Source organism: Pangasianodon hypophthalmus, chromosome 12 (assembly GCF_027358585.1).
Source record: "Pangasianodon hypophthalmus isolate fPanHyp1 chromosome 12, fPanHyp1.pri, whole genome shotgun sequence".
Lineage (NCBI taxonomy): Eukaryota > Metazoa > Chordata > Actinopteri > Siluriformes > Pangasiidae > Pangasianodon > Pangasianodon hypophthalmus.
The window spans coordinates 13172355-13198545 of record NC_069721.1 but is presented as its reverse complement, the minus strand read 5'-3'; the positions used below and the strand labels follow the sequence as shown (position 1 = coordinate 13198545).

The window sequence follows — 26191 nt, the reverse complement described above, 5'->3', positions numbered from 1 at the left end:
GTCTGAAGGTGTATGAAAACCATGAATTTACAATTATCAGTGCGTTTGTAGAGGCAATAAAAATTTGGAAAATTCTACATGCTGGAGCTGGGGATAGAGTACTAACTTGTGGGTATACATCCACTAGTATTCTGTATCAACTTCCATAATGAGATTAATTCATTTTTCTACATAAACTATTTGTCATTTATTTAAGTACTAGACATGGTTTTGGTCACTGAATATCACTTATTTATAAAGTATGCTGCACTGTTGGCTTTGTTACAACGGCATTTTATTGCAACTATTTAAATAGTAATATTTTAAGAAAAAATTTCAATATATATCGAGGGGAAAAAAAATGATATTACGAGAAAAAAGTCACAATATCTGAGATAAAGGTCATAATATTAGTCATGAGAAAAATGTTGCAATATTCCAGTAATAAAGTCTTATTACTATGACAAATCTCCTCCATAAATTATGAATTTAATCTCGAAATATTCTGACTTTTTTCCAGAAATCTTCTATGTTTATTTTTTAAAATATTGACTCTAAAACACGGTCATACTTTATAGATACGCGTGCTAGTCTTATTGTAAAGATTTTAAGCAACAGATACACTGGTGCAGAGGCTTTTGGGTCTTTGCAATTTAGGCCTTAAAGATTATCCATCCATTCTCTGTACTGCTTATCCTACACAGGGTCGCGGGGGAGCAGCTTATCCCAGGGGACTCGGGGCACAACCCTGGACGGGGTGCCAACCCATCACAGGGCACAATTGCACACACACTCACGTACCCATTCACACACAATTTGTCCCATTCGTGGACAAACTGTAAATGCCAGTCAACCTACATGTCTTTGGACTGGGGGATGAAACCCCTGAAGCACAGGGAGAACATGCAAACTCCGTGCACATGGAGATTTGAACCCCGAACCCCGGAGATGCGAGGCAACAGTGCTAACCACTAAGCTGCCATGCCCCCCCAGCTGTCCATTATGTTATCTTATTATAAATTATATTATTTTGCGAAGAACTACAAAACTTTTAGGTTAAAGCACTTTATATCATTGTGTCTGCAACTGCTTGTACTTTTGTAGGTTGCTCTGTACTAAAGCCTCTGCTAAATGACTAATTGTAAATGTAAAAGCTACTTTGACTGATTCAAACCCTGATTCAGAAAAGTATTACAATTGACAACATACTGACTCACCTAAATGTTGCAAGGCTGAAGGCAGTGGCTGGCCTGGATTCCATTCTGTTAGTAGCTTTTTTAATATGGATTTGAGGGCACTCTAAAATGCTAGGTCAAATGGAACCCAATTTGAGCAATATCTGTAACCCAGTGCTGTGTCAATACAAAACAGAATACACACTGGGCTAAACTGACCACACACCATTGTGTTACATGTGGAACATGCTGGGTTGCTGTAACTACTCAAAATGTAGCTCATTATGACCCGGCCATGGGTCATTTTACCCTTATTTTTGGGTTGTTCAGACTATTCATTATTATTTATGACCCAAGTTTGGGAACATTTACATTAGAAAATAAAAAAAATAATAATAATTTGAAGCTTGCTTTTACTCTGGAATGTATTTTGTTATTTGCCATAAATTTATTTTCAAAAACCTTTAAATAAAAACTTAAAATAATTAAGTATATAATTATCACCTAAACACCACCAAAAAAAAATAATAAATTTCTCTCAGTAGAGCATCTTGATGATGGACTTAAGCAGTTATGCAGTTATAAAAATGCATCACCACCAATAATCGGGAAATCCCCACCCTTGAATCGCTGTGTCTGTGGTATCATAACACAGACATGTCAAAACATGCCCGTGTTGTAACCTTCCACTCTGTTCAGACATGGTGATGGTCCAGTTTGACTTTCTGAGTCCTTTCTAAAATGTGTGCACATTGTTGGCCGCAAAGGAGTGTCTTTTAGTTGTAGGTAGATGGGTCCTGACCTGAGGAACCCTTTGAATGTTAGCTAATATGTTAACCGACAGTCTCAGCAGTGAGCTTGTTGGTCTTTAGCTTGCATATTTATTTCCATATTTCTAGCTGGTAAAATGGCTATAGCTAACTTTGAAGTGATAGACAAGGTTATCAGAAGCCCAAGCCTATCTATTTTTTTATTTTAATTATTATTTTCTCATAATGACGAGAATGTTATTCATATTTATGATTTAGTTTCTCATAATTATGATTTTCTCATTTCTCGTTTTGTTAAGTGGAAGAAACAGGCTTCAGTGATCATTGGAGATTTTATTGGTAAATGGAAGGAGTTTGTGGTTAGCAGCTTTTTGATTAGCAATGGTTTCCATCTTCCTCTCTTCTTTCTGATCCTGAATGTCTTGGTGTATTCTTAAATGACATCAGAAATTACTTTCTGGTAGACCTTTTTTCCTGATCTTAATTCCTTTAGATCTTTGTTTAATATGATTACTGAATCTTTGAGCTGGTAACTTTTTGTCAAAGGTTAAAAGGTTAAAAAAAGTAAAAAAGGGAAGTTTATACTGAGCAGGATTGTGTGTAAACAAGCCTATCTGTGTTTAAACAGTTGACTCTTTAGTGCTTTGACTGGCCTAATTCAGCTAGGGAACAGTTGCCTTTTTATACAGGGTTAGTTGTTGTTTGAATTTGTTTATTAATTAAAATATGGTGTGTGTTAACTGAGTATGCCTAATAATAATAATAATACAAAGTAACTAAGTACTAAGTAAGTAATAGTCGATTTTGGTTAAAGACACTGTCAGATATTTGCAGCAGTAATGGAAATTGGGAATGGGCCAATATGTTTTCACAATGTTGTATGTTCAGTTCTTGGAAAGCATCTGCTCAGTGTGTGCTCAGTCCTACATATAAGAGGTGACAAGCTAGTCCAGTACACACAAACATACACACATGCACACACACACAAACACACAGACACACACACTAATTGACAGCTACAGCTCTTAAATGGCCAGGGTGATTGGCAGCAGCTCCTGGGGGTTAAGGACATTGTGTTGAGGGGGAAGTCCTCCAGGAATTTCAGCACTGCTTTCCCAAAAGATACTTGAAAAAGCATAACCTCTGGCCTTCCTACTGTGTTTACCCAAAGTTACTGAATGAACCAGTGTTGACGTAGATATACAAAGAGGGGATGAAAAATGTTCTCTGTCTGTCTTCCTTGCTCTCCCTGCTTTCTATTTCCCTTCTTGGAGTCAGTAGCGGAGACACACCACAAATCAGCACTGAGCTTAAAAAATACTGCCATGGCATAGCCAGATAGAGAACAATGCAAAGCATGAGGTTAAGTCAGCTTCAGAAGTAAAATATACAAGACACAATACACGGTACCCCACACCACAGACAGCCTACTTCTGTTGCTCGCACATTATCACATACTTGTCACGCCAGTAAAGTAACTGTCACATACATGAGGAAACATGGTGAGGAAACCTTATACATGAAAGATAGAGAAGGAGGGGCAAGTTGTCCTTACTTTCTCCTGTATATGAGTGTGAGGGAGGAGACAGACCGGGTGAGTGGAATGAGAAAAGGGGGGACAGGGAGAGGGAAAGAGCAAGTGAGGGAGAGGGAACAGCTCTCTGTTTGTGGAGCAGAACAGGATCATGTTGTCAGGCAGTTGTGTAGTTTGGATTGGAGCACTGCTCCTGGGGCTTGGGGCTCCGATGACTAGGGCCATTGAATTCCAACACCACGGATATGAGGAGATGGTGCGCACTCTGTACTCCATCCAGAGCCAGTGCCCCTACATCGCCCGCATCTACAGCATTGGTCGCAGTGTGGAGGGACGCCACCTTTATGTCCTGGAGTTCAGCGACAATCCAGGCATCCACGAAGCATGTAAGTGTCTTTACCTACTTCAGTCTTACTTCAGTCAGCCTTACTCTTAAATCTAATTTCCAATTCCCTAACAATGTTTGGAGAAATTATTGCTAAAGATGTACAGTTGATGTACAGTTGCCAGATGACACCTCCTAAGCTCTGGTAGGGATGTATTCTAAAAGGAGATGATGCACAATGTAATTGAGCCAGCCAATGTAAAGCACAGTTAACTTGATGTGAACAAATTAAAATGCACAGAAAAAATAGAAAGCCATTTCTTGTCTATTTCGTTTTTAAGCTAACCTTTGTTGTAATTTAGTCTGCTCTCTGTCCATCAGAGAATGTAGGCTTCTGATTTATAATCTGGTGTGACCAGATGACCTTGTATTGCTCAGGTTTTGAAAGAAAATTAAAGGTCTGTCAAAGGTTAAGGTACACAGAAATGACCTTTGTGCAAAGAGCACACAATTTACATGAATCAAGCAAGACATGCTGTGAATGCTGCTAAAGTTCTGTCTTTCCTTTTGCAATAGACAACAATGTATTAGCAATAGACTGGGGACAACAATCTCAACATTGGTATAAACACTGGGGATAGCTTAGGTATAACCATATGAGACACTTTTTGACTCTACACTTTTAGTTGACAAAGACATGCTAGCCACAAATATTCTGTGAGTGGTTTAAGCCTGAGCCAGGAGGCTTTTTTTGCTGATGTATGGGCTTCCTTCAGTAGAATTGGAGGATGTATGCATGTTCCACAATAAGGTGAAAAGCACAAAAACAGGAACCTCACCAGCAGTCCAGACTATGACTCCACTCGTCAGTTTATGATCAACATGGTGCTTATATAAAGCAGTGTTCTTGTGATTGTATATACGAGAAAGACTGTAGTACCTTAGATGTAGTCTGATGAATTGCTGAAGCAGAAAGAGGCACAAGTTTAATTCAGTCAATCTCTTAGTTGCTCACACACTTCAGTAATCCAATCATTGTGTGATTAACAACTGCTAAATATGCAGCCTGTCTCATTCACATTACCAATTAGATTTTCTCCTTGCTAAAATGGAACCCCTTACTAAGAGAGTGTAATGAATACTTTTGAAATGTAGGTTATCTTGATTGCGATATTACGATTAGGCAAAATAAAAACCTGTGGTACACTCAAAAAGAAAACTAGTGGTAAATAGTGAGTGGATTTCAGCACAGTGTGTTTCACAGTTGTCATTTCGTTATGAAAGATATTGCTGAGACCTAATTACATGTGAACCCCTCAGTTTTTCTACTGTGAAGCACAATTTAGAGCTCTGCTGCCATCCACTTATGTACTCTTTGCAGATGTGGCTACATGCTCTTCTGACTTCCTGACAGTGGTCACTTGACATGTGTTTTCTAGTGGAGCCGGAGTTCAAGTACGTGGGAAATATGCATGGGAACGAGGTGCTGGGCCGCGAGCTACTCCTCCACCTTTCTCAGTTCTTGTGTGACGAGTACCAAGCAGGGAACCAACGGATTACAGAGCTCATCCACAACACACGCATTCACATTCTGCCCTCCATGAATCCAGATGGCTATGAAGTGGCAGCTAGGCAGGTATTAAATCCATACTTACAAAAGAAAAATAAATCTCAAAAGCTTACAGTATTCATATATGTCCTCAGCATGAGAAAGACAAACTGTCACAGTTTTTTCAAGATTAATCAAATGATCAGTATGTGCAGACGTCTGGGCTCATGCATTATAAAATATGTTATCTGCTCCATTTATTTCAGGCACAAACTCAATGCCCAGCAACAAACAGCTTTAAAATGACATAGGTTTACCCTCCCACACATCACAAACCAACGGCCCTATACCAAAATACACCACACCTGGCTATGATTCTCCATATGTTCATCACTATTCACTATGCACAAGATCTGATGCAATATCATTAATGACTTTTCCTTATACTTATAGGCATTTACACTGTAAAAATGATTTGTCTGGCTTCCAGGGTCCGGAATTCAATGGTTACCTGGTGGGCCGTGGGAATTCCAGAGATGTGGACCTAAATCGCAATTTCCCTGACCTGAATGCCCTCATGTATTACAATGAGAAGAACAATGGACAGAATCACCATTTGCCCCTTCCAGACAACTGGGAGCACCAGGTGGGTAACACAAAATAACAGTGATCATCTTAAAGGCAACATTTTCTATGCAATATGGATACCAAGATAACTTGTCATAACATGTATAGGTCAACCAATAAAATAAAAGGAAAACAATTCTCATCTGAGAAACCGCAAACCTCTGAAACAGTGTAGCAACCTCCAAGACTCCATGTGTTGTGTGTTGTTTTACTTTGATATCTGTCACAATCTTGTACAAACCTGTTTAAAAAAAAAGGGTAAATCACTACATATGGCATGGATTACAAAAACCCACAGGAAAGAAAATATTGTTGTTTTATCAGTATAAGCTATCCATCATTTACTTGATAAGTATCCTTCCAAGGTCTTACAGCACTAGGTCTGGCCTGTATCAGACACCGACAAGTCAACCTTTCAGTATTGTTGTTTAAATAAGCAGACACTGGAAGGGAACTTTTTCATCAAGATCACTTCCGCGAATGGTGTGCTGTTACATTTCAGTTAAACCACTGGGTAGTCAATGCGAAAGCATTTGGCTTAGGTTTATAGGGGATTATAAACAACAATGAACTGTACGAAGTGTGAAACTCAAAACAGACTGCAGCTCAGCTTAATGATTTTAAAAACCGGGTACATCTAATCTTTTCTATGCAATGGAATCTGTGCAAGGACATCCTCATTTAACACCTTTGTCTAAATGAGAACTCCAGAATGGAAATTTAAAACTTCACATAAGATGATCATATTTTAGATAAGAGCTAAGATTGGCACGTCTCTGACATTATTGCATGTCATAAAACCTTTAACCCACACATCACACAGTGCTAAGAAGGGCTTTTCCCCCTGAAACCAAGCTCTCCGCAGACAGCTGAGGTCACTAAAAAGCCTACAGCCGTATATCACAAATATTATCTTTCCCCAAACAGAGCTTAGACTGGGTTAACATCCCAGCATTTATCTGCAAGAACAACAAACTGTGGTGCCAAACTGATCTGACGCAAAGCAATAAATGCAGCTGTTTATTTTCCTTATTGCTTTAATTGGATGTATTATGGCATGTTAGATGGCCTAGATAACTTTCCACTCACATAGTTAATCATTTCTCCCATGGGCAGTGTATGCATGTGGTAAGAAAACGTAGAGTATACTAATGTATACCCTTTTCCTCCTGTGCTTTTTCTGGCACTAGGTTGAACCAGAGACTCTTGCAGTCATTAGATGGATGCAAAGTTATAACTTTGTTCTATCAGCAAATTTGCATGGAGGAGCAGTGGTGGCAAACTACCCTTTTGACAAATCTAGAGAAGCCCGTATAAGAGGCAGATCTACATATTCTGCCACTCCAGATGACAAGCTCTTCAGAAATGTACGTAATAATGTAATAATTCAAATAAGAGAATGCCTATACATTTTATAGTTACTTAATAAAACATTACTTAATTTATTTATTATTTTGTTTGTTTGTGTGTGTGCATGTGTGTAGCTGGCAAAGACTTACTCCTATGCTCATAGCTGGATGCATAAAGGCTATAACTGTGGAGACTACTTTGAGGAGGGGATTACAAATGGAGCCAGCTGGTACACTCTATCCAAGGGTCAGTGGATGCCTTTATTGGATTATACCCTGTTATATAGCTAAAATGAGCAAATGTTTCATTATTGAGCTACTTAATTACTCGAATCAACACAAGGCCAGAACTGAATTCTTCACACTTTGTGTGAGAGTGCCCCCTGCATTCATATATATGGCTAAACATCAGCATTTTGTGTTTGCAGGCATGCAGGACTTTAACTACCTATACACTAACTGCTTTGAGATCACTCTAGAGTTGAGCTGTGATAAATTCCCCCCAGCAAGCACTCTGGCCAGAGAATGGCTGGCCAACAGGGAGGCTCTGGTGTCCTACCTGGAACAGGTGAGTCCCCCTTCTCAGAACTTGGTTCACATCTCACTTCACTGAAACACTTAGAAGTTTAACTTCCTGGGGAAAGCATACACCTGATTAAAGTGCATTGTGTCCATAATGAAATGGGAAATTAAAGAAAGTAGTATTTTAGACGAGATGTGAGAGAGGGACAGACAACAACCCAGTGTTGTACCATTGCATTAGTCTGTAACCAACCTGCCTCTTTGTGCTTTGAATGGGCTGTGGGTATAAAAGTTACAACTTAGTCACAATCTATGTAATACTATTCATTGTTAGCAAAGAACACAACATGGATGGAAACATACACTACCTATATCTAGGGCATATACAATATAATTAAAACAAGGACTGTAATATGATTTGTCCCCAGGTTAACCATGGCATTAAAGGGATGGTCTATGATGAGAATAACAACCCCATCAGCAATGCAGTGATCTCAGTGGCAGGCATAAACCATGACATAACCAGTGGTTAGTATACCTTTACAATATGAATGATTTAATAAATACCTTATAGGTAGTGTCTAATACTGATTGTATCTATGTCTCATGTCCTAGGTGCAGAAGGAGATTACTTCCGTCTGCTTTTGCCAGGAACCTACACTGTTACTGCCGTTGCACCAGGCTACCGGCCATCCACCAGTACAGTGACAGTCGGACCTGCAGAGGCCACACAGGTGAAAATAAAATAAATGCTATCAATGCCATACATCTACATTTATTTTAATTACACAAAGTAGTGTGTGCACATATGAATATATGCCTTTTGCTTTCAGTTACACTTCTATTTGAAACCAGCACCAAAAGAGACAAACTTGAATGCGAGGGACCATCAAGATAAGAAAAGCTTGTCAGCAGTCAAAGTTCCTCCAGCCAACCTCGGTCCAAGATAAAAAATAAAAAAAAGGGACACCTTCCTTGAAAAAATTGGCAAAGGAAGTTTAGACTATCAATGTTACAAATCACATCACTGAAACATACTTCCTCAGGCCTCAGTTTGTCCTGGATCCTTAAAAGTATGTTTTTAACAAGGATATTCTATTGAAATTAATTCATATTCATGTAACATTTAAGAAATGCATGTAGTAAATAATGCCAGATGCATAGAAAGGAATCAGCATATAATTCATAAAATATTTTAGATAATAAGGCAATGTTATGAGGTGTCACAATTATTGTACATCAGCACTTAGAATTTAATATTCTCCTTTGATTAAGCAACATCAAAAAAAAAATTAATTTAAGCAAGCATAATCAAAAGTAGCAATGAAACGGGTCCTTAGTCAGTATTGTCTTGATAGGTTTGTGATTACATATTACAACTTTAACAAAAATTTATAGTAGATATCACAGATACATTTAGCCTTTTAACATGTAGTAAGACAGCATCAATAGGATTACTGTAAAGCAATGAATATTTACAGAACTGTAAAGTTCTTTTTTATATCCCGTGTATTTCTGCTTTGATCTCTGATTATAGGATATTAATACTCTTTATATATTTTAAAGGAATTAATTAGATTAGAGTAAGATGAAAAATCCTAAATACTAATAAGAAAAATTGTTATTGTTATTATTTGATTTGTTGATTTGTTGTTGTATATTTGTACACCAGAGGTCACTGTTGTCCACTGTCATAGTTCAAAGTCATAATTCAAGAAAAGATTCTAAAACCCTAAACATACAGTGAGCTACTTGTTCACCTATATATTTATATTTAGCTATGCAATAGCCAGTGGGTTTTCAACTATTTTCCTATGGATGACAAACAACCCAAAAAAGTAATGTTTGACGTACAGGAAAAGGAAAAACTTGCTCCAGGAATGTCCTGAACCCTGGACATGTGCCCTACAACCAGACACTGCAGGAACAGGTCATCATATGTGGACAATAACACACACTCCTGTTTTCAGTGAAGCTAAGTATAGTAAAAAAAAAAAAAAAAAAAAAAAAAAAAGGCACATTTTTACATAGATCTCCCAGGACAAAATATGTATAAAGCCTGAAACACTCTGTCTGAAGTGTAAAGTAATATAGACTTAAAAAGTAAAACTTTAAAAAGCACTGTGCTTAATATCAGTGTCTTTTTATTTTTCTTTTGTTTTACATTTTCTCATCATCAAGTATGTTTTTGGCTTGCATATAATACTTCAAGTAAATAACTGTAAGTACTTGCAATCAATCTAATGACTATTGTCTATATTTCTGAGTTTTTTATTAATTAAATTTACCATCTAACATTGAAGTTATTAGGCATATCCATTCCATGCATAAAATCATTAAATGTCTAAATATGCCAATTTCCATTAAGAGTCATTGATGTGTATCAGCTGTGACAGTCAGAAGGATAACCATCAAGCCACAAAATTCAATGTCAAATATCAGAGAATGGAAACAGAGAGCTCAACATTCACACTCAACACTCACTCACAGTCAATGATAAGGAGTGTAGGAGTGGACATAAAACAAGCTTTTCATGCAGTCTGTATGGACTGATCTGGGGGATTCTTTCAGACGCAGTGGGCAGTACAGTGTCAGGAGAATGAGCTGAATGCTTAATGTTGTCTGGACTACAATGAATATTATAGTCATATTATAAGTTCTCCATTATGTCAGCTAGTGACTACGTTTTGACTCAGTTACAACTCGTGGAAAAAGGTGCTACCCACATATTGTAACAGTTAGTGTACAGATGATTCACTGCGCGAATAAATAAATAAATAAATTAAAGGTCAATATACAAACCTCATTGTATTTGTTGTAATGAGTGCACATGCACCAAAAGATCTGTTTGTGTGACTATATACACACATATATATATATATATATATATATATATATATATATATATAGAGAGAGAGAGAGAGAGAGAGAGAGAGAGAGATAAATATATACATACATACATATATATATATATATATATATATATATATATATATATATATATATGTATGTATATATAAGTGTATGTATATATTTATATCTCTCTCTCTCTCTCTCTCTCTCTATATATATATATATATATATATATATACACACACTACACACACACGATATATATTTATATATATATAATTTTGCATGATTAAAAAGAGGGAAGAATACAAATGTATATATAATATATATATATATATATATATATATATATATATATATATATATATATATATATATATAATTTTGCATGATTAAAAAAGAGGGAAGAATACAAATGTACAGTGCAGTATATAAACCTGAGAGGGCTTATGTAAAGCCTCCACCTAAACAATGTTAAATTTTCACAAAGTTATAGAAAATGCTAGATTAACATACAGAAAATCAAAATGATAAACTAATAATAACAATATATATAACAACAAAAAATATAACCATAAACTTGCTTGAAGAGTGAAATTATGATATGTCTAGCTATCATTGTCAACTGAAGGCCTGAAGCATAGAGACCATGTTATGCTAACTTGGTGAAGGTGTTAAAGTAAACAAAATCCTAGATTAGGTGTTATTTGGTGTTATTTTCTACTCTGCAGGTCTTCTAGGCTTGGGACATTTCACAGATACCTTAATTCTGTTTGTGATTGTGATATTGTTCAACAATGATGCTAATATAAAACTAAAATATGACAGAAATATGATTTTACAGAGTATTTGTAAACAGGAGAGTATGGAAATTAGCCTGTCTCTCACTGTTATGTTTGAAATTCATTTGGACTTTACAGAAATTAAAAAAAAAAAAATTACAAAAATACAGAAATAAAGAAATTACAGAAATACAGAAAATAAGATCACATTTTCTTAAAAAAAAAAAAAGATTTTGAGATAGTGGAATATGCATGTCATGATAGAATAAAAATATTTATTCAAATGTATAAATGTTTCTTTACTCCAGTCAGTTCTCTAGAGTCAGTGCTGTTAGATTTAAATGTTAATGTTTTCCACAAAACCAGTTTATGTTTTGCTTGAAAATGGCAGACAGACACCGACCTACTCACACACCTCCTGTACCCACACTGTCTGTAACAGGATAGACACAACACTGAAAGGTGGTAATGAATATGGATGGCACAATCCAATTTCCAGTCACGTCAGTGCTTTGGGTTTTGATTTTTTTAATTTATTTTTTCCCCATAAAGACATCTTGTTCCTATTTTCGAACCCTTTCCGCGAAAAGTTCTAATAAAACGTGTTCCCACTTCCTTTAATGTTTTCACGTAAGTAACAGCGGAACCCTGTTGATTTTCTGGCAGGCATGTGTGAGACAGCCTTCACGGAAGACCCATGGGGGGGCGTAGTTTTACACCCACCTGTATTCCGAAAACTCCGGCTCCCTGTGCCAGGATTGCCGCTGGACACTGGTCGGTCCCGGCAGTTTGTGGGAGGAGTTGCTATCTGATCCAATCCTAGTGCACGAAATGAAACACAGTTAGCTTAGGAGGTGGGACATGTCGGAATATGGGTGGGAAAAGTAGCGCCCGAGAGGGTGGTGATGTGAGTATGGGGAGCAGGAGCAGGAGCAGGGGATCAGCCTGTTGGATCGGGATGACAGCTGATCCCTGTTCAACGCAGATGCCAAACACAGGGAACCATCTGCAGCGGGTCAACACATAGCTGATACGGCTACAAAGCTTTCCACTACTTACATGATCGAGACTAGAGTTATGAATGGCAGAAAGTGGGAAGCGATCAAACTGTAAATAAGTGGAAAGTAGGATTACAGGAAGTCCACCACCAAAACAGCCTGTCTGGAGCCAGCTCGTTCCTTCTCCCACAGGTAGGTGTAGTAAAATACTGTGGAAGCTACAGTGTGCATTACACGCTCAGGTTAACAGTGACCAGATCCTAACAGAGTTCCTTCCTGAGTTACTTTTTAACACAGTGGACCGTTACAGCTCTGTGTTGGCTCACATTTCTGTCCACAGCTACATATATCAGTCTCTGATAACAGTTGCTCTTTCAGTGTTTTATCATATCTCTCCAGATATTTGTTCATGGGCATATTCATAGATCAAACACTGACAGAGCAGCTGATCTCATGGCCTGCTCTTAGTCAGCAGCTCTAGAAATCTCTGCTTTCACTGGTAGAAACGTGATGTGCATTTCAATCACTTCTAGATGTTTTTTCTGATAAGACTAAAAAAAAAAAAAAAAAAAAAAAAGGAACAGTGTGTTTAACCCAAAACATCATCTTGATTATCATTGACTGCTTCCAAACTCAACATGAGCATTATGGAAATTCTTAATTTACTAAAACCTCTACTACAGCTGCTACTTTTTCCTTATACAAACATTATGGGCTATTATGAAGAGCAGTGTTTTAGTGTGTGTGTGTGTGTGTGTGTGTGTGTGTGATGGTGGTGGTCAGATGTCGTTGTTGCTCACCTGCCACATGGCAGTTGGTGACAGTTGACTCGCCGCTTGATGTCTTTGCAGAGAGGACCATGACTTTACTGCGCCTCTGAGCAGCATTAGAGTACATCCTTCTTATCATTTTGGAATCACGATATGTGGCATGTCCAGGTTCTTAAACATGAAGTGGCAAATGATGGCACTATTTTCATTTATATTTACTGGGCGACTTACAGTTGAGATAAGCAGATGAGGGTTAAAGGTCTTGCTCGAAATACCAGCTGTACTTCTCCAGTAGTTTTTGGATTTGAACTTCTGATTACACTGATTACGTGTAGAGCAAAGTTGCAAAGAGCAAATATTTGGTTCTTGGCACAAAAATAATGGACACATATGAAATACTGTATTGCCTTGTAGTATACTTGCTGTGTACTGTAGTTCCTAATGCTGAGGTGATTTGGTCAAAACACTACAATGATGAATTTTATTCAATCTCTCAGAGATGTGATTCGAAGTGTGATTTGAGTTGGTGTGACAACTGAAGTGTAATTCAGAATTACAGAATGTTACAAAGTCTCTGAACTTGTTTTTCAGTTTGCACATCCTGATTTTCACTCTAGGACATTTTTTGGTTGCGCTTCAGCTACAACTTATTAGCTCTTACGTAAAGAGTAGCTTTCCATAAAAGACCAACACAATTCTCATGGATGTTGAATGATGGGTTAATGTAAAATATGTATTAATAGCCCTTGTCTGCTAAGATTCTCTAAGATATAGTCCCTTGTGACCTATGGGAAAGCCCTCATTCTCTATAACGTAGAGTAACATGTAAGTAACATGCTCAGTGCTTTTTGACAGTATTCCTCTGTTGATTTCAGTCTGGTATTGATGGCTTAAATAAACATCGCTTCCTCTGCAGCACTTGTCTTATGCTATGTAGCATGCATTTGCAGCTCACCAGTGTGTGGCATACAGTGAAGAAAGAAAGTGAGCCCTTATTCTGTGATCCTAGTAGCAAAAATCTACTCTGACACGTTTGTCATTTGGGCATTGTTCGAATTCTTATTTTCATTGATCGAATGTTAGTTGCTTGTCAAAATCTAAACTTTTTCTCAAGGAAATGTTTTCTTTCTGTCTCAGCTTGGTGTGGAATTTCAAGAGTTTATGTAACTACTTTTCTGGTTTTTTTTGTTTTTTTTTATCAGACTGGATTTTTTTTAACTAGACTTTTGATTCTCCTTGTTTGGATGTTGTAGAAAGTGGCCTCCACATCAGAGATTTACTCTCCACAAGAGTTAGTACTCTCACATAGACTGCATTACTTATGAGTCTCTCCTTTTTCTATTCAGTCCACTGAGTCAGGAAGCACAGGCTGGAGACTGAACACAGAAGGCCCTAGTACACAGACCTTGTACTCTTTCAGTTGGAAACGAGTGGTGTTTATTTGTCATCACTCCATCATCTGAATCCAGTCCATTGTACAATTCCTAGTGTACTATCCTTCCTACAGGGATTGTTAGACAGCAGAAAGTACCCATCTAGCCTAAAGGTGTATGTGGGAGCCCTGATAGTGTGTCATAGCCCTGTGGATGCTGTTTTGCTGCTTGCTGTTAACTTCACAACCTTTCTGAAAGGAGCAAGACGCCTTCGTCCGCCATGTTTCCTGAAGAGCCCACACTTCGTCTTTGTAAGCTCCTTTGTCTAAACTGGGTGCTGGACATCATCACCTATGCTACATGTGGCCTAGATACCTGGCACTTATCATGAACACCCGTCACTCTGCAAGGAGTGTCTCCTCCTCTTGGCCATTATGTAGAGGTGTGCTGTTCCAGTACAGCTGCACTGTTGCTACCTTTCCAGTTAGTCCTAAGTTGGGTTGCTTCTTCTCTGTATTATCTGGGTGATGTTCAGCACTCAGCAGTTAGGGGGGTCAAATGGAGTACTAGTTACGTAGGTAACTGTGGGTTTGTGAACACCGGAACATCTACAGTGTTCTCTGTCAATCAGTACCAGCACCGATCCAGTGGGAATGCAGCAAGAAGGTTTCAGGGAAACTATGGCTGTATGAAGACATTCTTTATATCACATAGAATGTCACATGACCACTTTCTGACTTTTATTTGCATGCACACAAGTAGGTTTCTGGGAAATATTCACTGTGCCTAGTGGTTATCTGATATTCACAGAATCATTACAAAATAATGTTAAGTGATTTGTCAAAAAAAAACTATAACAGAGCTTTTTGACTAATACAGATATGTTACTCGGACTCGCATGCATGATTACAGCAGATATGTGGGATTAAAAATAGGGACTTTTTAAAAAAATGGCACTAAATTTAAGATTTTAATGAGGTCAGTGTCCAGCATTACAACTTATTGATTACCATTTCCATTACTCAAACATTTTTTACAGAAAAGCACTCCCATGTTGGGTAACATTCATTGGAGAGTTTAGACTGAAGTGATGGGCAGTAGTCCAGTGTCCTCATTAAGAGGCTGCTGGACATGCTTGGCTGTGTGCCAAATCTGAGAGAGCAACAGGCTCTCATGATTACAGATTTTGAGTCAGGAAGATTAGCAGTCATCACTCTTCTTATTACAACATTCAGTAAAAATTGCACCGATTCATTAGAATGCGTAGGGATTTTATACAAGATTGATGAGGCGTCTGAAGGCCTGATCACACAGCCTTCCAAATACCTCTCAAGCGCCATAGTCCTCCATCTCTGTCAAAATGATTGTACTGGGGAAATACTCCACCCCTCCACTCATGTTCTGTGGATTTCCCTGCAAAAACTCCCCTCTGCCTTGACCAACTCCCCTTTCCTTTCTGAATGATGTCAGTACACAGACTCATGTTGGTGAGGAATTGTGGAATGGGGGAGAATGAAGTTTTTTGAGGATGAGAAATAACTACAGGGTAGAATACAGATATAAAGAGCGATTTTGTTTTCAGGTTTTAAAAGACAGCTGTGTAGTATTAAAGGAAATATAAGAAAGAGAACAGAGAAAATAAAAGGAGAAGTGAGGAATATGGCCAAGTACCTACGTCAGTTGTATGTTTCGTGTTTCTTGGTAAAGATTTGCTGAGTAATTTTTTTTTAGCAGCTCCAGTCTGTGGCTCAGAGCCTCCAGATTGTACATGCTGAAATGTAAACACTGGCCAAAAATATGTGAAGCTTCACAAGAGTGTGTCGGTCTTGTTAAAGATCTTAAACTATGTATGGCAAGGTCCTAATGCATTGAGGTCGAAATGCATTAAATAATGTTTAAAATCCTAGATATATGAAACTTACATTTTACACACTTATCATGTTCCTCTAAAAGTAACAAATATCAGCCTATTTTTTGGTTCTGTGCCTATCTTTGTTTTAAAGCCTTCAATCATGAACTTTTATTTCAAACATCTGTTGCCTTCTTCCACCATATATCATGTGCAGAAAAGTAAAAGAGAAACGTGTTTATTGATCTGGAATGATCCCCTGCCCCACCTGCTAGAACTTGCTGTTTTAAATGAAAGCATTTTCCTGGAGGCAGCATTCTTAGGCATCACACTGTCAGAAAGCACAATATCTGCACAGTAAACACAGAGAGGTAATAAAAAAAAGAACACAACAAAAGCATAAAACAATAAGGACGTTTCTAGCTCTGAATACATGCTCGCTGCAGGCTATAATGGAGAGGTACAGTGTGTGTGTCCCTCATTGTTGGTAAGCAATCAGTCCTGTTCAATAAATAAAAGCAGGCAGTCAGCAGATCAAGTTTCAGGCCTGTGTGCCACATCCCTTCCTGCCTGACAGAGATAGAGCTGGAGAAGAAGTGAGAGAGAGATGGGAGTGTTAAAAGAATGGGTAATCTAAATAGAGATGTGGAGATATATTTTGGGTTTGTCTAAAGGAAGAGTGTTTTCAGTTTCAATTTCTCCAGTGCTAGAGAACATTAACATGGCAAGAGGGAAAAAGAGGGAAACCATAAACAGTGGAATAGTGGAGATATGGGTGCTTTAGCATGGCTTGTGGTACATGGCCATATGCACATTTGCTGTGAAATCTGACTCATCATGCAGTAACATTATGCAAATGAATGAACTGGCAATGTTGTAAGGGTCAGCACTGACTGAGTCTGTTTGCAGACTGACCCACACAGTTTATCACCTTAATATAATGTCAGAAAAACAGCTTATTAAATTATTTCCCCAACGACTTGTTTAATATGTTTAGATATTTTCCTGAGTTCCAGAACTTTACCCATAATCAAACACAAACCCATAGAAATACCAGAGAAATGCCGAGAGTTACAATGAGGTGGCATATGGTGACAATATTTGTGTACACATACTGATAGAAATGGGAATGTGGGTTGTGGGATGTAGGATGTGGTGGCTCGCTAGACAGACACACACACACACACACACACACACACACACATGCATGAACTGTCTTAAAAGCTACAGCGCAAACAAAACCCAGCAGAATCCAATCCACCCAAATTAAGAATCATAATGAGGCTATGTGCAGCTTGGCTTTTCTCAGATGCAGGACTTAATTTGTGCCGGAACTTAATTTATGCCAGAACAGGATCCGGTACCTCTCAAATTTGGAATGCCTGCATTCTAGCACTTATTTACGTCGATAAAGTACGTAATAATAAAATCATTTAAATGAATGGTCATTCTTTAATACAATCAGCTCATTTCCATAATGACAATTGGTAACTTATAATCATAGCACACCCACATTATCAGTCACATCTGCTCGTAAATTGTGGATTTGGTGAAAAAGCAGCTGACTTAGATGTCATTTCTTAAAGAAGTAAGCAAACGTGATGGGGCAGAACAAGATGCAAAAAAAAGGAAGGGAGGCATCATTTCTATTTCTGAAACTTTTTTTGGACGAACAAAGCAGAGTAAATTATATGACTGTGTTATGAAGTAATTTAGATGATTAGGCACGATAAAAGGTCTTTTTGCATAATCTGATCTGGAAACTCAATGTCTCTCAATGTCCCTCTCAATGTCCTTTACTTTTAATAGGTATTTCATAGGTAAATGTTAGACAGAATCATCCTTATTTAGACTGACATTAGGTCCAGGGTGTATTTGTTAATCGTAATTAAATATGTTATTTGTTTGTTTGTTTGTTTAGAAATCTTTAAAATGTGTACTAATGAATACTTATGTAATTATTTACTATCTAAATTATTTAAACAATTTTATGAAATCAACAAAGTCTCAGAACAGTTGTTACAATATACTTTTAAGCCTTACAAATCAAATATTATCTAGATCGCTGCATTCAGTGATATTACATCACACAATACTAAGGGACAGAGGCGTCACTGACAGCACAGCTGTGTCTTTGTCCTTGTGTGTGTGTGCACAGATAACTCTCAGAATAGACACACTAAACACACTGGTGGAGAGAGTATGAGGCCTGTGTTTGTAAAGCTGTCTGTCACTCTACTGACACTTTCACCCTGCTGCCAAGTGGTAGGAGACAAACAGACTCATTATTTGTCTCAGTAGTACTGACTTACAGAACACACAACTGAGCAGTTGAGGGTTAAGGGCTTTGCCCAGCAGGGACAGCTTGGCAGTGCTGGGATTTGAACTCAAAGCCTTCTGCTCAGTAGTCCAATGCCTTAACCACTGAGCTACCACTGCCCTACAAAGAGCCACCATGTTCCTTCCCTTTTACCTGTCACCCCAGAGCTTGTCGTTACTTCCAGTACACTCTACTTGATTTACTCTAGGGTGATTTATAGAATCATTGCAGTCCCATTCGTTTCTTTACAGAATAATATTTGTCCTGATAAGTGTCTGATAAATCATCAAGCCATCCATCAAATGTCACAGCACATCCTGCCCCATTCTGTGTATTTATTATCTGCTTATAGTTCATTATTTGTACATTGATCTATCTTAACACTTTGCTCTTGTATTAACTTATGTGTGCTGACTGAATTGCAGGAGCAATGATATTTGAATAGGAATTCTCAGTTATTGTTAGATCCCAAAGGAGTTCTCGAGTGCAAAGCAGGGCAAAGTGGCTTTCTCTCTTTCCCTCCCTCTCTCTCTCTCAGGCTTGATACTTCTTTTCTTAGCTGCATGCAGGTGTCTCTTGACAAAAGCCTCCTGATCCCCTGATGTCTTCACTGGTAGGCTTCAAAGCACATTTAATCTGGATTACTCTCTTTATACACTCTTTTTTCACTCACCTTTTGTTATTATTTTTATATAGGTGTTAATCATTCTTTTGTACAAGACACGTGTGCACAAACATTCATGGGCGCAAACACACACACACACACACACACACACACACAGTGGGTGCTACCTCTCTCTCAGTGGGACCATATGCCACTGAGCGCTTTTCTCTGTAATGTCACTAGCTGTGTGCCAGTACATCAGTGTCCTTCACTCTCTCCTCTTGACCAGTGGAGCATATACAAGGCATTGTTTACAAATGCCAACTTCACATGTAAGTAATACTTGGGCTCTAAGTGAAATTACTAACCATGGAGTAGCTTAGCCTTAGTGTCTCCTGGAGTTGGACCGAGGATGAATTACAGTTGTCATTTTTGCTTGTTTGTTTTTTTGAACAAACAATTGGGATGTTCAGTTCTACCTTGAATATTCTTAGTGAGAGCTAGCATATGCACATAATTCTGTAGAATTATTCAGCATATTACTGTCTATATAAATGAATATACATTGTATGGCCAAAAGTTTATGGACAGCTGACTATCACACCCATATGTGCTTATTGAACATGCAATTCCAGATTTAGTCCCCCTTCGCTCCACACTTCTAGGAAGATTTTCCACTAGATTTTGGAGTGTGACTGTGGGGATTTGCTCATTCAGCCACAAGAGCATTAGTGAGGTCAGGCACTGCTGTCAGGAGATGAGGCCTGGGGCCCAGTCAACATTCCAATTCATCTCAAAGGTGATCAGTGGGGTTGAGGTCAGGGCTCTGTGCAGGCCACTCGACTTCTTCCACACCAACCTTAGTAAATCATGTCTTCATGGAGCTCGAAATGTGCATAAATAGCATTGTCATGCTGAAATATATTTGGACCTCTTAGTTCCGGTGAAGGGACATTGTAATGCTACAGTATACAAAGACATTCTATATTGTGTGCTTCCAACTTTGTGGGAGAAGTTTGGGGGAGAAACACATGATGTCCATATATATTTGGTCATATAGTGTATTATTCATTTATTGAGATGTATACATGTATAGAAATTTATTCTTATACAACATGAATTAAAAATTGTTTTCTGTTGATATGCAAAACTATTATTAAACTATTATGTTCTTAATTTCAGTATAACCACCATGTAAAATAATTCTGATCATAATTAAAAATTATCTTGCAATCCGACTTTAGGGAGTTTGAGTTACTGTTGCTGTTTTTCTTCCACTAAACAAGCTACTCTATTTGATAGGCATTTTTTGCATTGCTGGCATTTCTGTTTTCTCTTGTTCCTAAGGATAGGTGGGTCTTCTTAATTAACTTCTCCCTGTTTAAACTTGCACTGCGATCCATACCCTGAAAACTGAGTTTTCTCCATGTGCATGAGCAAAGGTGATGACTGTCTTCTGCGAACATGATGTTTTATACAGCAGTGGAGTAACTGATGAGTAAGACACATCCAGTCTGACACATCTATCAGGAATGTCCACTATTGCTCTGGTATGATCTAACCATAATCAGTCAGAAACATGCTCAGCACTTTGTCTGTCCAAACAGCCATAGACGAAACGTAGAGATGCTGGATGTCAGACCAAGATGTAGAATTTTCCCAAATGCTGGGAGACATCATAATACATAGTGCTACAAGAGCTACAAGAGCTGCAGTAGATCCAACACAATCTATTATGTTACAGTAAGACAATTCCAGTTTTAGCTCAGTGTCTTGTGGTAAAGGACATGTGATAGATGCTATTTAGTGAAACTGATAATACTACGTTGTTTTTTGGCAGGAATTCATTAGGTATTTTCTCTTAGGGGTAAACTATTGATTTCCTCTGAATCAGTGGTACTTCCAGCCTTCTATTTAAGTGCAAGGTTAGACAGCTATTGAATTAAACAAATAGGGTTTTTTGTGCTTATATCGAAAGTGTCTCATGCACTGTGCGTGCTTTATAACAATGGATCATTCAGCTGTGCTATACCAGCTAGCTAGCTATGAGAGAGAGCTGGTTGAAAAATGAGTTTCTTAAGTGAGCAAGTATAGTTGTAGTGAGTACAACTGTTTTAATCAGATGTATTAACAAGACGTAGGTTTGGTTATAACAAAATGAAAAATGACAACGTCAGCAACAACAACAAAATCAGTTACATGCCTAGAACTATTCAGCTTCCTCTGTTATGGTATTTTACATTAAAAAAAGCAAGAAAGTGGCTAAGCTATTCTTTTTTGATCTGTTCAGTCTGTGATCCCACTTCTGTCCTTGTTTCACTTCAGTTACTGCTAGAAACCTGCTGGTTGCATTCGACGACAGAGTTGGATGTTTGCTAACTAGCCTAGCAGTCAGGTGTCATGAATTTTCTAACTAATGTTAGCTAGCTTGCTAGTACAAAGGTCTCTACTAATACTCTTTCACTGGAAAACTCAGCTAGCCATTTTTTTTGTTTAAATTGGGGTTATTTAATTTTATTGAAACATTTTTTGTAGCATGATGCTGTATTATTTCACAAAACCAGGTTGATTTTGATCAATAGAGATAAGATTTTTAGAACTAGTAGCTAGTAGACTAGTAGATACCTAGTCACTAGCTACATTTGTAGATTAGCGAAGGAACAGGAATTTAGTGAAGAAACAGTGCTAACTATTTTAACAACAACTTTCCATTCAAACTATGACACATACACAGCTTGACATTTTGTGCCAACCTTCTCATAATATTCTGATTTTTCTATTCAATCGCTCTTCTTCTCTGTCCTGATTTCCCTACTGAGTGGAGAAGGGGAAGATTTTGATTATTATTACAGTGTGTATATTGCTTCAAATATTGGTATTCAGTATTTCTTTGAGATTTGTATTAACATGTCTGTACAATCCATATCCAAATCTTACATATACCCATGACTTACAGACACTTCTGGAAGAATTGATGTAGTAATAAAAATGAACTTGCTTGACATTAGAGGCATTAAAAAAATTAAATCAATGCCATCAGCATTACATAAGGGTGTGCTCATGTTTTGTGTATGTTTTGTGTTCTCAATGATGTGTAATTATGAAATAGCTTAATTCCCTCAGTTTTATGTCATTCTCCCTTAGAAGTAAATATAATAATATAATAAGTTATGAAGATGTCATAGTAAGGGTGTGTGTGTGTATTAATGGCTCAACATTTTAATGGCTCCAGTGCCTGATGATGATGTGTGCTACGTCTCCTGTGTGAAGAGTTGGTACTTGCCCACAACCTGTCATAACAGTCAACATTCCTGTAGTAACAGACTTTGGATCTAGAAGTGGTGCCACTTCAGCTGCCTGTCTGGAAAGTTGTTTTTTTTTTTAGCTTTTGAATATAAACTCAGGTTTGTGACATTTAAAGTTTTTTTCAATGATTTAAGCTGTATCAATAGTGTACTTAGAGATTTCTATTTGACAGTAGAAAAGGCGCTTTTCATAACAGAGAATTTAGCTTTCTAGACTGATCTGCCAACATACACACGTTTACACGCAGTTTATTCAAACAGAGCTAGATACACCTTATGGTTGATAAAGGTGACTCAGGCCCTACTCTGACCCACACAGAGGGATCACCTGTCATCCATTGACCAGATGCCTGGGTTTTTGTCTGAGGCAGTCCCCCCCAAACACACACACACACACACACACACACACATACCAGACAGAGAGGTCTTTGAGTCTGTGAAACATGTGCCTCCCCTTCTCTCCTTTCCTTCTTTATCACTCTTAAGCCCTCCTTTTCACACACTCTCACACTATTATTTATTTTCTATTCACTCTACATATGTCTAATTAATGGAGTAAGTAATTATATACTTGTTTGCCATGGAGGCAAGCAATATGTACTTCCACACAATTGCATTACAAGAGACTGGAAGAACTTTGTCATATTGGCCAAGAAATGTCCTCCATAAACACTTTCAGATGCTTACACAAATGAACATTAACCCTCTCTCTCTCTCTCTCTCTCTCTCTCTCTCTCTCTCTCTGTTTAAACAGTACCTCACCCTGGGCTGTATGACTCAGCCAATGTCTCTATTCCGTGATCCACCCAGTTAAGACGTGTCTGAATAATTTAAATACATTTTAGAGAGTTTATGGACTTGCTTTACCATGTGGAAAAGCCTGTAAGGACTAACCTCTGTTCTCCTCTCCTAAACTAAGATTATTTGATAATAAAGAATGTTTTCTTATTTGCTGTACATAGAGTGGATTCTTTTTTTTCTTTTGGATTTTGCACCCATTTGTTTGTATCTCACAGCTGTTTCGATGTCATCACTAGTGCATGTGGAATGACTGTTGCTAGTGTGAGACATCTAGTGGTGAAATCTGTCAGTACATGCATCCCTGAAGGAAGGAGTATATTTGTGCTAATCTCTGTCTTGCTCTTCTCTCTCAGGTAATGAGTGAACATGGAGGCAGGCTCTGTGGTGCGTGCTGTGTTTGAGTTCCTGCCCAGCGTCTCAGAGGAGCTTCCTCTCTTTGCCGGTGATGTTGTTGAAGTCCTTAGCGTAGTGGATGAGTTCTGGTTGCTTGGGATCAAAGACGGTGTCACAGGTAAAGTTCCTTGTCATCAATCGTAATCTCACTTTATTTGTTAGGTATATGCAGGGACATTTGGAAACAATATTTACTGGTACAGACTTCAAATTAAACATTAAGAAAAAAAATACTGTCAGTAAAAAACAATAATTTACATACATGATACACACTGATTACAAGATACAGATTATAAATCTTCCATTTTTCTATAAGAAAAGCTGTATAATATTGACAAAAATAGGATATTTCAATTATATGGCTACACATGTGCAAAAAGGCCTTGAAATATATTATAAACATCTGCCCAGTGAGGTGATATGTCACCGTTAAAGGTTGGCCTACAATTTTAAAATTGAGTGGCATAATTTATCAATACACTCGGGAAAAAACTATAAAAACTCTGTTAAGACTGATTACAATATACATTAATAAATGGTTTGAGTTCTCATTTGCATATTGCTCATTTATATATTATATGCTTCTGAAAAAGGGCAATATTCTGATAACATTTACTGATGAATGTGTTGTAAAGCCCTGCTCACAAGTGTGTATATAACAGAATGTACACTGAGTAACTGGTCAGTTTAGCACAGATAACTTGTAAATATGTTGCTTAGTGACTAAGTGATATTATATCTATGGTTACATAAACTGCAATTCTCGACATTAAATTAATGTAAAATAATAACATCATTTCACCAGACTCACTTGACCTTCTCTGTTTTTCAGGGCAGTTTCCTAGCACCTTTGTTGAATCTGTCACCGTTCCCCCTACGAAGGCAGGAGAGCAACTCTATGTGTGTATCAGTGACTTCAAGTCCTCTGAGCCAGGCAACCTGCCCCTGAAGAGAGGTAAATCCTCCACCAGGCCAAGTATAAAATGTGTACTGTCTCTTACTGATAATTTTAACCACAGTGGAGTTACATGTGGTGCAGATGTTTTACTGATCTGCTCTGGTCCTCTATGTTATCTGTGTCCCTTTCTCTCAGCATAAAGTGTACTCATTCAGAAAGGCATAATGTCCCATTTAAGAGGTAACCTTTTTGGTTTAGTCCTGTTGTAGGTCATTCTTGTAGTAACATATTTTCTCTGATATCTTCTTGATATCTAAAGAATTCCTCAATTTGTACGTCTTCTGAAGTTAGATGTAAAGGTATTGTACAAAAGTCTGAAACATTTAAACTGTGATTGTGGGTAAACATGTATTGTCAGATACATGTTTCTGCCGCTATCTGCTTGCATTAGTGGGATCAACACTCTGGGCCAGGGGTTCCCAAACTTTTTGAGCAAATGACCCCAGATTTACAATAAAAAAAAAAACTTCTGTAACATTTGAATGTCAGTACCATACTGTATGTATGTGTAATCTAAGTGACTAAAAACCAAAGTTACCTTACCACTTACCATTCTAGTGGGATGTGTTGTGTTATTATAGGAAAACAATCCACACTGGGGTGATGTGATACGGCCCAGCGCAATGCAGCCATTTTATGTAACGCATGCCATTGCATGTGCATCCAAAATTTCCCCATCCATTAGGTTTTCACTGTAAAATGTTTAGAGATTTAATTGCAGAGTGATTTTAAACGAGACACGAGCACTTTGTCTCTTTAAAACTTTCCACTGTCATCATGATTCTTGTCATGGGTTGCTTCTCAAAATCAAAAACTCTGACCATACAGTCAAAAGTATTTTCTAGTCTAGAAAATCCAGATTAGAAATCTATGAAATCCAGAAGACTGGTCCACAAAAAAGGTTTGAAGGTGACCAGTTAGTGTTAGTACTAAATAATGGTCTAGAATAGTACATAAGTAAGCAGCACTGGTTTATTTAAATTTAAATTTGTTCTTTTTTTTTCTTTTTCGCTGACCTGCACTTGTGCACCATGTCAAATTAGTGAAAAAGACTATTAATTTAATGATCATGGCTTGTCTGAATGTGACTCCCAGTAACATTTCAAAATATTAACACACAAAATCCGTCTTCAATATTTCTAATATTAATTTGTCAAAATTTTACCCCATTTGTAAATTAAGCAACTCCATGTGGGGTCACGACCCCAAGTTTGGGAACCCCTACTCTAGGCAGTGCTGATGTAAGTAGCCACTAGATGTCAGTAGTTTTGGTTTTTTTTATGCCTTCTTATCCTCTTGTAAATGTTTTGGATGTATTACTCTATAGCAGATTTTACATATTTATATTACTAATA

At 37.7% G+C, this 26191-nt stretch overlaps 2 protein-coding genes across 3 annotated transcripts in view; both read left to right on the top strand.

Moving 5' to 3' along the window:
- The first annotated feature begins 3518 nt into the window (after nucleotides 1-3518).
- cpn1 (carboxypeptidase N, polypeptide 1) lies at nucleotides 3519-9856 on the top strand. Its single transcript, XM_026915166.3, has 9 exons — nucleotides 3519-3844; nucleotides 5223-5419; nucleotides 5823-5978; nucleotides 7150-7326; nucleotides 7444-7555; nucleotides 7737-7876; nucleotides 8259-8358; nucleotides 8446-8564; nucleotides 8664-9856. Exons 1-9 carry the CDS (start codon nucleotides 3610-3612, stop codon nucleotides 8778-8780), a joined length of 1353 nt encoding a protein of 450 aa, XP_026770967.1. The 5' UTR covers nucleotides 3519-3609; the 3' UTR covers nucleotides 8781-9856.
- Nucleotides 9857-12322: 2466 nt separating this feature from the next.
- dnmbp (dynamin binding protein) overlaps nucleotides 12323-26191 on the top strand; it is a 39212-nt gene continuing 25343 nt past the window's right edge. The window contains exons 1-3 of one of the 2 annotated variants that reach the window (XM_053238676.1): nucleotides 12323-12655; nucleotides 23839-23996; nucleotides 24711-24833. In XM_053238676.1, coding sequence (XP_053094651.1) covers nucleotides 23852-23996; nucleotides 24711-24833 — 268 coding nt within the window. In that variant the 5' untranslated portion in view covers nucleotides 12323-12655; nucleotides 23839-23851. The remainder of the gene's footprint in view (nucleotides 12656-23838; nucleotides 23997-24710; nucleotides 24834-26191) is intronic. The other variant, XM_026915162.3, reaches the window with a different exon arrangement.